Here is a 12,763-nt window from a genome sequence, read left to right as displayed (position 1 = left end):
ATATTTCTATATAATTTTTATATTTCTAATATATATTTATTTATATACTTATATATAATTATATATAAATATATTTTATATAATTATATTTATTATATAATTGTATTATTACCTAATAACATAATTATGAATATATATTTATATATAATTTTTATATTTTTAATATATATTTATTTATATATTTATATACAATTATATATAAATATATCTTAATATAATTATATTTATTATGTAATTATATTTATTATATAATTATATAATTATTAATATATATATACTTTGTATATATATTTTTATATATTTATAAATATTTGATTATATATAAATATATTTTAATTTAATTACATTTATTCTATAATTATATTTATTCTATAATTATATTTATTATATCACTATATAATTATGGATATATGTTAAATATAGTTTTTATATATTGTTAACATATCTATTTATATATTTATATAAAATTATATAAAAATATATTTTAATATAATTATATAATTATATAATCATATTTGTTATATAATTATATTTATTATATAATTTTATTTATTCTATAATTATAATTATTATGTAATAATGTAATTATAAATAATATAATTAATACATTAATAAAAAATTTATTTTTAAAAAATTAAACAATTTAAAAAAAATAAAATCTATGAAATAATTCCCTTTTCCGTGGCAGCCCACCTGGAGATCGAGGACCCCTTCATCCGGCGCTGGGCCGATGCCGAGGGCCTGCCGGGGCTCCGGGAATACGCAGCACGCGTGGAGGACCGCGAGCTGGAGGTGAAGATCTCCATCGTGGACAAGCACCGGGAGCACATCCCGGAGCTGGTGAGCAGGATCAGAGACAACCACGTGGCCCAGGAGGGGCTGGCAGGTGAGGCCACAGCCCAGGAGAAACTGGGATGGGTTTGCATGCTGGGAAAAGGATCGGGTGGTTTGGTAGGGAGAGCGGAGGTGGAGCGGGAGGGTTTGGGGTGGGAATGTTTCTGCTCTGGAGGCAGCTTGGAGAGATGGGAGTGTTCTCCTGGAGCAGGGATCAGGGAGAGCTTCCAGCACATTCCAGGGGCTCCAGGAGAGCTGCAGAGGGACTGGGGCAGGGAGGGATCCAGGAGAGCTGGGAATGTTCCCTGGAGCAGGGAGGGATCTGAGAGAGCTGGGAATGTTCCCTGGAGCAGGGAGGGATCCAGGGAGAGCTGGGAATGTTCCCTGGAGCAGGGAAGGATCCAGGGAGAGCTGGGAATGTTCCCTGGAGCAGGGAAGGCTCCAAGGAGAGCTGGGAATGTTCCCCTGGAGCAGGGAGGGATCCAGGGAGAGCTGGGAATGTTCCCTGGAGCAGGGAAGGCTCCAGGCAGAGCTGGGAATGTTCCCTGGAGCAGGGAGGGATCTGAGAGAGCTGGGAATGTTCCCTGGAGCAGGGAGGGATCCAGGAGAGCTGGGAATGTTCCCTGGAGCAGGGAGGGATCAGGGAGAGCTGGGAATGTTCCCTGGAGCAGGGAGGGATCCAGGAGAGCTGGGAATGTTCCCTGGAGCAGGGAGGGATCCAGGGAGAGCTGGGAATGTTCCCTGGAGCAGGGAGGGATCCAGGAGAGCTGGGAATGTGCCCTGGAGCAGGGAGGGATCCAGGCAGAGCTGCCAGCACAGGGCAGGGCCTGCAGGGGCTCCAGGAGAGCTGCAGAGGGACTGGGGACAAGGCCTGCAGGGACAGCACCCAGGGAATGGCTCCCACTGCCAGAGGGCAGCCATGGGTGGCATCTTGGCAATGAGCAATTCCTGCCTGGGCTGGCATTGCCAGAGCAGCTGGGGCTGCCCCTGATCCCTGCAGTGCCCAAGGCCAGGCTGGAGCAGCCTGGGATGGTGGGCTTGGAATGGGATGGGCTTGAAGGGCCCTTCCCACCCAAACCATTCTGGCATTTGGGACACTCAGAATCCATCCCCAGGGGTTTTTATGGAAGTTGGGGATGGCAAAGGGAAGGGAGACCCTTCCTGGAGTGCTGAGATTGCCAGGGAAGCCCCCAGAGCCCAAAATCCCTTCCTGGAGAGGAGTCGGGGTGGGGATGGATCCAATGCCAGGCTGGGAGAGCTGGGAATGGAGGGAATTCCCTGGAGAGGGAGCCTGGGCTGGGATTTTGGGAAGGGATTCCCAGAGCAGCTGGGGCTGCCCCTGATCCCTGCAGTACCCAAGGTTGGGCACTGGGATAGTGGAAAGTGGAGCCCTTCCCATTTAGGATTCCTGTTGAAATTTGGGGAAAGAAAATTCCTCAAATATTGAGGATTCCTGTTTGGGAATGTGGCTGGAGCTTGGGATGCCAACCAGGACTTTCCCTTGGTACAAATTCCCTTTATCCACCCTGATTCCCCACAGAGGAGCTTTGCTCCTGATTTAACTCTGGGAGAAGGGGAGTGGATGCAGAATGAAATAAAACAAAAATTCCCATTATTTTTGCCAAGACTGACCCTTTTTCCTTGTTTTTCCCAGATTTTCTCATCGGCACCGTGCACCAAGCCAAGGGCCTGGAGTTCGACACCGTTTGTGTCGCGGATGATTTTGTGCAAATCCCTTCTGTCACTGAGGCCTTCCCGAGGAGAATGAACATTTACCTTGGTGAGGGAGACACCAAAAAGGGGGAAAGGAAAAGGTGGTGAGGGGCTGGAGCTGGGAAAGCTCTGGAAATGGAGCTGGGAAGGGTCTGGAGAACCAGGAGGGGCTGAGGGAGCTGGGAAGGGCCTGGAGAACCAGGAGGGGCTGGGGGAGCTGGGAAGGGCCTGGAGAACCAGGAGGGGCTGAGGGAGCTGGGAAGGGCCTGGAGAACCAGGAGGGGCTGGGGGAGCTGGGCAGGGTCTGGAGAACCAGGAGGGGCTGAGGGAGCTGGGAAGGGTCTGGAGAACCAGGAGGGGCTGAGGGAGCTGGGAAGGGCCTGGAGAACCAGGAGGGGCTGAGGGAGCTGGGAAGGGTCTGGAGAGGCTGAGGGAGCTGGGAAGGGTCGGGAGAACCAGGAGGGGCTGAGGGAGCTGGGAAGGGTCTGGAGAACCAGGAGGGGCTGAGGGAGCTGGGCAGGGGCTGGGCCTGGAGCAAAGGAGGCTCAGGGGCCCTGGTGGCTCTGCACAAGTCCCTGCCAGGAGGGGACAGCCCAGGGAACAGGGACAGGAGCAGAGGGAATGGCCTCAGGCTGGGCCAGGGCAGCTCAGGGGGGATTTTGGGGAAATTCCTGCTGGAAAAGATGCTCAGGCACTGGCACAGCTGCCCAGGGTAGGGTGCAGTCCCCATTCCTGCAGGGATTTAAAGCCCTGTGCATGTGGCATTGGGGACATGGTGACCCTGGCAGTCCTGGGAATATTTGGATTCCATCCTAGAAATCTTTCCCAGCCCCAAGGATTCCCTGGCTCCAGCAATCCCATCCCAAGGCAGGACTGGATAAACCATTCCCATCCCACCAATCCCATCCCAGCAAGGCAGGTCTGGATAAACCATTCCCATCCCGCCAATCCCATCCCAATGCAGGACTGGATAAACCATTCCCATCCCAAGGCAGGACTGGATAAACCATTCCCATCCCAGCAATCCCATCCCAGCAAGGCAGGACTGGATAAACCATTCCCATCCCAAGGCAGGACTGGATAAACCATTCCCATCCCACCAAACCCATCCCAGCAAGACAGGACTGGATAAACCAATCCCATCCCAAGGCAGGACTGGATAAACCATTCCCATCCCAGCAGGGCAGGACTGGATAAACCATTCCCATCCCACCAATCCCATCCCAGCAGGGCAGGACTGGATAAACCATTCCCATCCCACCAAACCCATCCCAGCAAGACAGGACTGGATAAACCATTCCCATCCCAAGGCAGGACTGGATAAACCATTCCCATCCCAGCAGGGCAGGACTGGATAAACCATTCCCATCCCACCAATGCCGTCCCAGCAAGGCAGGAGTGGATAAACCATTCCCATCCCACCAATCCCATCCCAAGGCAGGACTGGATAAACCATTCCCATCCCAGCAATCCCATCCCAGCAAGGCAGGACTGGATAAACCATTCCCATCCCAGCAGGGCAGGACTGGATAAACCATTCCCATCCCACCAATACCATCCCAGCAGGGCAGGACTGGATAAACCATTCCCATCCCAAGGCAGGACTGGATAAACCATGCCCATCCCAGCAAGGCAGGACTGGATAAACCATTCCCATCCCACCAATCCCATCCCAGCAGGGCAGGACTGGATAAACCATTCCCATCCCAAGGCAGGACTGGATAAACCATGCCCATCCCAGCAAGGCAGGACTGGATAAACCATTCCCATCCCACCAAACCCATCCCAGCAAGGCAGGACTGGATAAACCATTCCCATCCCACCAATACCATCCCAGCAGGGCAGGACTGGATAAACCATTCCCATCCCAAGGCAGGACTGGATAAACCATGCCCATCCCAGCAAGGCAGGACTGGATAAACCATTCCCATCCCACCAATCCCATCCCAGCAAGGCAGGACTGGATAAACCATTCCCATGGGATTGGTGTGGGAGGCTGAGCCAGGTCAGGGGGGACCAGGGCTGATTCCAGCTGGGAATTCCAAGCTCTGGAGCAGCTCAGCATTTCCTGATCCCATTGTTGATCCCATTGTTGATCCCTCCAGCTGAGCATGGGGAGGTTTGGGTTGGATTTTAAGGAAAATTTCTCCATGGAAAAAGTGGCCAGGCACTGGAACTGCCCAGGGCAGGGGTGCAGTCCCCATTTCCCCAGGGGAAATCCCTGTGGATGTGGCACTTGGGGACGTGGTGGCCCTGGCAGTGCTGGGAATGCTTGGACTCCATGTCTTAGAGGCCTTTCCCAACCTCAGTAATTCCATGATTCCCTGATTCCACCATCTTGTGTCCGAACAGAACAAGCAGAAGAAAGGTCAAGTCCCTGGTTTTTTTTCTGTACCTGTTTTTAGGGCCCTCCCAGTGATTTTCCCCATTAAAACAAAGTCCCCCTCCTCATTCTCCTGCACACCTTCTCCAGCCCTATGGATTCTCCCATTCCATAAATATTCCATAATTCCAGCCTGGAGCTGTGTAGCAGCAAAGCCCAGTCCAGCCTTGGGAAGCCCTGGGGCTCCTGTTCTGGAGTTTCTCCCTTCCCTGTGAATTCCCAGAGCCAATCCAGGCACTGGGAAGCTCCTCCAGAGCCAAACCTGGGCTCCAAACAGAAAACAGGAATCTGGAATGGCTTCTCCAGGGAGAAATGTGGGATGAGGCCAGAGCTGCAAATTCCTGCTTTCCCAGAGAGACCCCCAGTGTCCTTCTGGAGCTGGATCCTGGAATGGTTTGGCTTGGAATGGACCCAATTCCATGGGCAGTGCCACCTTCCATTATCCCAGGGGGCTCCAAGCCTCATCCTGGTTCTTTCCCAGCCTCAATAACTTGGGAATTCTGTGTTCATACCCCCATGGGAATGCCCAGAGCATCCAGGTTATCCAGGGAATGAGCCCCTGGATCAGAGGGAACAGCCAGAGGAGGTTTGGATGGGATTTTTGGGATTTCTCCATGGAAAGGAGCCTCCAGCCATCCCAAATCCCTCCAGGCTTTGTTTTCCTCCTCCTCCTCCTGTCAGGACAAGCAGGAGTGGGAATGTCCTTGGAGACAGAGCCTGAATTCCTCAGCAGGAAGAAAACCAGGATCAGATTCCCACCCCAAGCATATCCAGCAGCACAAAATGTCAGGAATTTATCCCAAATTAATCCTGGGATGGTTGGGGTGGGAAGGAGCCTCAGAGCCCATTCTGGGGGCGCTGGTTGGAGCACTGGGAGGAGCACAGAGAGCTGCTCACCCCTAAATCCGTGGATTGTCTCTCTGTGTCCCAGACAGGACCCCTGAGGACGAGTGGAACCTGCTCTACGTGGCCGTGACCAGGGCCAGGAGGTGCCTGCTGATGTCCAAATCCCTGGAAAACCTCCTGTCTCTGGCTGGAGTGAGTGAAACCTTCCCAGGGCAAGGGAATCCTGCTCTGGGGCGATTCAGGGCACCAAAGGATTATCCTGGGATCCCTCCTGATCCTGGCATCCGTGCCATGGACTGCTCCTTGTGCTGCCATGCACCACAACAGCAGGAATCACAAAATTCCTGCCATGGACTGCTCCTTATGCTGCCATGCGCCACAACAGCAGGAATCACAAAATTCCTGCATTTTGCTGCTTCATCCGAGGGTCCGGTAGGAAGGCACAGGATTGCAGTGGGCTTTTTCCACAGTTCTTGAGTTTGGATGTTGTTTTCCACAGATCCTGGGGTTTTATCTCCATGGAAGTGTGGAGGTTCCCTTTTCCCAGCCTGCAGGGCCTTCCAGCTCTTCCTTTTCCCCTTTTCCTTTTTCCCCTTTTCCTTTTCCCCCTTTTCCTTTTCCCCCCCTTTTCCTTTCCCCCTTTTCCTTTTCTCCCCTTTCCTTTCCCCCCTTTCCTTTTTCCCCTTTTCCTTTTCCCCCTTTCCTTTTTCCCCTTTTCCTTTTCCCCATTTTCCTTTTCCCCCCTTTTCCTTTTCCCCCTTTCCCCCTTTTCCTTTTCCTCCTTTTCCCCCTTTTCCTTTTCCCCCCTTTTCCTTTTCCCCCTTTTCCTTTTTCCCCTTTTCCCCCTTCTCCTTTTCCTCCTTTTCCCCCTTTTCCTTTTCCCCTTTTTCCTTTTCCCCTTTTCCTTTTCCCCTTTTCCTTTTCCCCCCTTTTCCTTTCCCCCTTTTCCTTTTCCCCCTTTTCCTCCTTTTCCTTTTTCCCCTTTCCTTTTTCCCCTTTCCTTTTCCCCTTTTCCTTTTTCCCCCTTTTCCTTTATTCACCCCTTTTCCCCCTTTTCCTTTCCCCCTTTTCCTTTTCCCCCTTTTCCCCCTTTTTCCCCCCTTTCCTTAATTCCCCCTTTTCCTTTCCCTCTCTTTCCCCCCTTTTCCTCCTTTTCCTCCTTTTCCTCCTTTTCCCCCTTTTCCCCCTTTTCCTCATTTTCCCCCTTTTCCTCCTTTTCCCCCTTTCCTTTTTCCCCTTTTCCTTTCCCCCTTTCCTTTTCCCCTTTCCTTTTCCCCCTTTTCCTTTTTCCCCTTGTCCTTTTCCCCCCTTTCCTTTCCCCCTTTTCCTTTCCTCCTTTTCCTTTTCCCCCTTTTCCTTTTTTCCCCTTTTCCTTTTCCCATTTTTCCTTTTCCCCCCTTTTCCTTTTCCCCCTTTTCCCCCTTTTCCCCTTTCCTTTCCTCCCTTTTCCTTTCCTCCCTTTTCCTTTCCCTCCCTTTTTCTTTTCCCCCTTTTCCTTTTCCCCCTTTTCCTTTTCCCCCTTTTCCTTTTCCCCTCTTTTCCTTTTCCCCTTTTCCTTTTCCCCTTTTCCCCCTTTTCCTCCTTTTCCCCCTTTCCCCCTTTTCCTTTTCCCCCTTTTCCCCCTTTTCCCCTTTCCTTTCCTCCCTTTTCCTTTCCTCCCTTTTCCTTTCCCTCCCCTTTCCTTTTCCCCCTTTTCCCTTTTCCCCTTTTCCTTTTCCCCTTTTCCTTTTCCCCTTTTCCTTTTCCCCTTTTTCCTTTTTCCCTTTTTCCTTTTCCCCCCTTTTCCTTTTCCTTTTCCTTTTCCTTTTCCTTTTCCTTTTCCTTTTCCTTTTCCTTTTCCTTTTCCTTTTCCTTTTCCTTTTCCTTTTCCTTTCCCTTTCCCTTTCCCTTTCCATCTCCTTCCTGCCACTGGCCTCTGCTGGAGCTTTTTCACCACCAGGAATTTGGGGTTTTGTTCCTACTTTAAATCCCATCGTGTTCCAAGTCTCTTCCTTAGGAGCTAAGATAATTCTGGAGCAAGGTTCAGCTTCCCTCTGAGGGTGAAATTCCCTTTTTTCCACCTTTCCTAGGAGCGTTTCCTGCGGGTGGAGCTGCTGAGTGAGGCCGGGCAGGACAAGGCTGGAGCTGCCGTTGCTTGTTGTGTGCCAGGATGTACAAATTCCCTGGAGGTCACCTCGGGGCTGCTGGTGAAGAAGCTCCCGTTGACTCACGTACGTCCCTTCCCTGCCATTTGGGAGTTGGGATTTGGGATTTGCAGTCCCTGTTCCGAGCAGGGATCTCGGCTCCCCATCCATCTCCTGGTGCTCACAACCAGGGCTGAATTCCAAGGGTAATTCCAGGATGCACTTCCCACAAATCCACTCCATCCCAAAGATCCCATCTGAGGCCTCAGGAGGGTCCGGCTGTGGGGTTTTGCTGTGTCAGACACCACGTGTGCCCCCTGGAGCCCCTGGAATGTCCAGGTGGGGCTGGCCCAGGGACAATCCAGCCTTTGGGGCCAGGCCTGGCTCTGCTCCCAGCTGGGCCCTGCCCGGAGGGGCTGGGGAGGCCGAGGGTGCTCTGGGGAGCTCCGGGGCCACCACAGGGACAGGGACAGCAGGGAACAGCCTTGGGGGGACACTGGGGACAGTTCCCTCATGGAAAGGGTTCCCAGGGATGGCAGGGGCTGGGATTCCCATTGCTGGAGGGGTTTCAGAGCCCTGTGCATGTGGCACTTGGGGACAGGGGTGATGCCTCAGGTTTGAACTTTTATATTTTTCCCATTCTGTGCTGCTTTAGTGTGTGGGTCTCGGTTTCCCATTCAGGGATGGTGAGCTGTGTGCACAGAGCAGGGACACAAAACAATTCCTGCTCCAGCTGGGCACCAAGGACAAATGCCCCAAATCCCAGGTTTAACAGGGCAGGGGCTGAGTGATCACTCACCCTGCACCTTGAGAGATGTCCCTCATTTCACACCCCAGTGTGCCAACTCTGGCTCTGCCCAAGGGCACCTGAGCCCTTCTGCAGCCCCAGAGACACAGAGGAGCCTCCCACCATGGAAATGCCACTGTGGGCATCAGTGCTGGTGTCAGGAGCTCGTCCACGTCCTGGTGACAGCCTGGGACAGTTTGGTTAAACAACACAACCCATTTGTTACAGCACCAACCACTCCTGATGGCTGTGTCAGGGATGGGTTCCCATCAAGTGGATCCTGAAAGGTGATGATGCCTCGGGTTTAGCTTTTATATTTTTCACATTCTTTGGTGTGAGGGTCTGGGTTTCACATTCAGGGATGGTGAGCTGTGTGCACAGAGCAGGGACACAAAACAATTCCTGCTCCAGCTGGGCACCAAGGACAAATGCCCCAAATCCCAGCCCAGGAGCACAAACCCCAAACAAGCAGGGTGGGACTGCCTGGGCTGGAGCTGGAATGGGACAATGAACTGCAAGGGGCAAATGGAGCAGAGCTGATCCCAGGGAGAGAGCCCGGGAGCGCTCGTGCATTTTGGGGCCGTTTTGGGTCATCTTGGGTGCAGCCCTGGCTGGGCTCTGGTGCTGCCCAAGGGGCACCCATGGATTCTTTCCATAAATCCCTGCTTTACTCTGGAACTCTTCCCAGCCTCTCTCCTAGCTCAGCCTGCACAGGGCATCAGTTTGCCTTGGAGCAGTTGGACTTGATGTCCTTAAAGATCATTTCCAACCATTCCACGATTCTGTGTGGGATTTCCTTCCTTCCCTGGATGGAAATCCCACACAGAATCATGGAATCCCAGAGCTGGGAAAGCTGAGGTTGTGTTCCTGCAGCTTCCTCCTCTCTGCAATCTCCTCTTTTCCTCCCACAGAGCGACGGCAGCCAGGATCCAGGAGGATTCCTTTGCCAGGCTTGCACCTGGCTGTTCTTCGGCTCCCTGGCTCCCCTCACCTCTGTCCCAGCCATCCAGTAGGAGCCCATCCAGCTCTAGCAGAGCCCTGCAGCTTCCCAGAGCCATCCTGGATTGGGACAGATCCTCTTGGCACATCCCAGCTCCAAAATCAAGTGGATATTGGACAGGATTTCAACCCAGCTCCAAATTCCATGTGGATTTCAGAGCAGGATGTTCCCAGCTCCACAATCAGGTGGATGTTGGAGCAGGATTTCAGCTCAGCTCCAAATTCCAGGTGTTTGTTGGAGCAGGATTTCAGCCCAGTTCCAAAATCAAGTGGATGTTGGAGCAGGATGGTCCCAGCTCCAAATTCCACGTGGATGTTGGACAGCATTTCAACCCAGCTTTAAATTCCAGGTGTTTGTTGGACAGGATTCCAGTCCAGCTCCAAATTCCATGTGGATTTTAGAGCAGGATGTTCCCAGCTCCACAATCAGGTGGATGTTGGAGCAGGATTTCAGCCCAGCTCCAAAATCAAGTGGATATTGGAGGAGGATTTCAGCCCAGCTTTAAATTCCAGGTGGATGTTGGAGCAGGATGTTCCCAGCTCCAAATTCCAGGTGGATGTTGGAGAGGATTTCAGCCCAGCTTTAAATTCCTGGTGTTTGTTGGAGCGGGATTTCAGCCCAGCTCCAAAATCAAGTGGATATTGGAGGAGGATTTCAGCCCAGCTCCAAATTCCAGGTGTTTGTTGGAGCAGGATTTCAGCCCAGCTTTAAATTCCAGGTGTTTGTTGGAGCAGGATTTCAGCCCAGCTCCAAAATCAAGTGGATGTTGGAGAGGATTTCAGCCCAGCTTTAAATTCCAGGTGGATGTTGGACAGCATTTCAACCCAGCTCCAAATTCCAGGTGGATTTTAGAGCAGGATGTTCCCAGCTCCACAATCAGGTGGATTTTAGAGCAGGATGTTCCCAGCTCCACAATCAGGTGGATTTTAGAGCAGGATGTTCCCAGCTCCACAATCAGGTGGATTTTAGAGCAGGATGTTCCCAGCTCCAAATTCTAGGTGGATGTTGGACAGGATTTCAACCCAGCTCCAAATTCCAGGTTTATTTTAGAGCAGGATGTTCCCAGCTCCACAATCAGGTGGATGTTGGAGCAGGATGTTCCCAGCTCCAAATTCCAGGTGGATGTTGGACAGGATTCCAGCCCAGCTCCAAATTCCATGTGGATGTTGGAGCAGGATGTTCCCAGCTCCAGAATCAGGTGGATGTTGGAGCAGGATGTTCCCAGCTCCAGAGGGACTTCCAGGTTTTCCTCCAGCCCTGCCTCATCCTCCAGGAGCTGGGAATGGGATCTCCAGAGGAATCTGCGCTTTAGAAATGGATCAGACAGAGCAGGGCTCATTCTGGAACATTCCTTCTCTTCCTCCTGTCACCACTGTCCAGACTTCCTGGATATTTTATCATTCCTAGAAATCCCTCTGACCCACTGGAAAAAGAGGAAACACAACGCTGGAAAATATCCAAAGAAAGTTAATTTCTTTAAAATGAACTATTTCTGCCCAGCCATGGGAGGAAATCATAAATCTCTCTCAGTTAATTCATTTTCCATCCTTGCAGCCAAGGGATTTCCCTGGATTCTTTCCCTTCTCCCTGCAGCCAACCAGGAAGGAAGAAATGAGGCAGCAGCCAGAAAAATTCCTTTGGATAGGTTCCAGCCAAACTCAGGGACAAACTGGATTTCCAATCCTAAAATTAAATGTGTAGCCAAAAAAAACCTTGACACTTCCTTAGTGCCTCTTGCCTGCCCTTAAATTCCCTTTGTTTGGCAGGAATGCTCAGGTGGATCACGCTCTGTGCCTTGTGCCACAGGAAATCCAGACTGGATTCATCCCAGTCCAGTCCTTCCCATCCAGTCAAGAACGCACTGCTCTGTTATTTTTTATACAAAATATATTTATTTATACGTAAAAATAAAGAGCTGCCTTTTCCGTAGTGTAAAGAAACAAGTGGATAAAACCTGGATAAAGAAACAAGAAGTGGATAAAACGTGGATAAGGAAACAAGTGGATAAAACGTGGATAAGAAAACAAGTGGATAAAACGTTCTGATGGATAAATGGAAAACACACAAAGGAAAATATCCCTAAACTGTGTTATTGGTCCTTGGTGGTGTCTGTAGAGAAGCTGCTCCAGCTTGGGCTCCCCTGAGCCGCTGGGATCGGGATCCAGAGCCGGGATCAGGGCTGGGAGTGATTCCAAAGGATCCCTGAGCTCTGGGGGAGCCAGGATGGTCCCAATTCCTTTGGCTCCGGCTCCGTGGCTGCAAGAGAGCAGGAGAGGGATGAGGATGTGGGAAATGCTTGGCTGGGTCCCTCTCACCCTAATTCCTGGGATCTGGGGACAAAGCCAGGAAAGGGATGAGGATGTGGGAAATGCTTGGTTGGATCCCTCTCACCCTAATTCCTGGGATCTGGGGACAAAGCAGGAAATGGATGAGGATGTGGGGAAACACTCGGCTGGGTCCTTCTCCATCCATTTTATGGGATTTGGGGACAAAGCCAGGAAATGGATGAGGATGTGGGGAAATGCTTGGCTGGGTGCTCTCCATCTGGAAAGATGAGATTTCTCCATCTGATTTCTGGGATTTGGGGACAAAGCTGGGAAAGGGATGAGGATGTGGGGAAATGCTCGGCTGGGTCCTTCTCCATCCATTTTCTGGGATTTGGGGACAAAGCCAGGAAATGGATGAGGATGTGGAGAAGATCTTGGCTGGGTGCTCTCCATCTGATTTCTGGGATTTGGGGACAAAACTGGGAAAAGGATGAGGATGTGGGGAAATGCTTGGCTGGGTCCTTCTCCATCCATTTTCTGGGATTTGGGGACAAAGCCAGGAAAGGGATTGGGGAACTGGAAACAGAGAGCAGGACAAAGCCAGGGCTGCAGCCAAGATGAACCAAAATGGTCCCAAAATCTTTCACTTTTCTTGATTTGGGGACAAAGCTGAGGATGTGGGGAAATGCTTGGCTGGGTGCTCTCCATCTGGAAAGATGGGATTTCTCCATCTGATTTCTGGGATTTGGGGACAAAGCTGGGAAAGGGATGAAGATGTGGGGAAATGCTTGGCTGGGTCCCTCTCCATCC

General features: G+C 51.0%; 1 protein-coding gene across 7 annotated transcripts in view; it reads left to right on the top strand.

Annotated features, from left to right (window-relative positions):
• FBH1 (F-box DNA helicase 1) overlaps positions 1-11,310 on the top strand; it is a 53,492-nt gene extending 42,182 nt beyond the window's left edge. Inside the window, exons 17-26 of one of the 7 annotated variants that reach the window (XM_074540345.1) lie at positions 689-886; positions 2,489-2,614; positions 5,862-5,968; positions 7,846-7,986; positions 8,915-8,973; positions 9,598-9,791; positions 9,872-10,156; positions 10,199-10,238; positions 10,528-10,566; positions 10,685-10,856. In XM_074540345.1, coding sequence (XP_074396446.1) covers positions 689-886; positions 2,489-2,614; positions 5,862-5,968; positions 7,846-7,986; positions 8,915-8,973; positions 9,598-9,791; positions 9,872-10,156; positions 10,199-10,238; positions 10,528-10,566; positions 10,685-10,736 — 1,241 coding nt within the window. In that variant the 3' untranslated portion in view covers positions 10,737-10,856. Of the gene's footprint in view, positions 1-688; positions 887-2,488; positions 2,615-5,861; positions 5,969-7,845; positions 7,987-8,914; positions 8,974-9,597; positions 9,792-9,871; positions 10,239-10,527; positions 10,567-10,684; positions 10,857-10,884 lie in introns of those variants that run through there. The other 6 variants (XM_074540349.1, XM_074540346.1, XM_074540347.1 and 3 more) reach the window with 6 other exon arrangements.
• The last annotated feature ends 1,453 nt before the right edge of the window (positions 11,311-12,763 follow it).

Source organism: Zonotrichia albicollis, chromosome 4, assembly GCF_047830755.1.
Source record: "Zonotrichia albicollis isolate bZonAlb1 chromosome 4, bZonAlb1.hap1, whole genome shotgun sequence".
In the NCBI taxonomy this organism is placed as follows: domain Eukaryota; kingdom Metazoa; phylum Chordata; class Aves; order Passeriformes; family Passerellidae; genus Zonotrichia; species Zonotrichia albicollis.
This window is presented reverse-complemented; position numbering and strand designations above follow the sequence as displayed.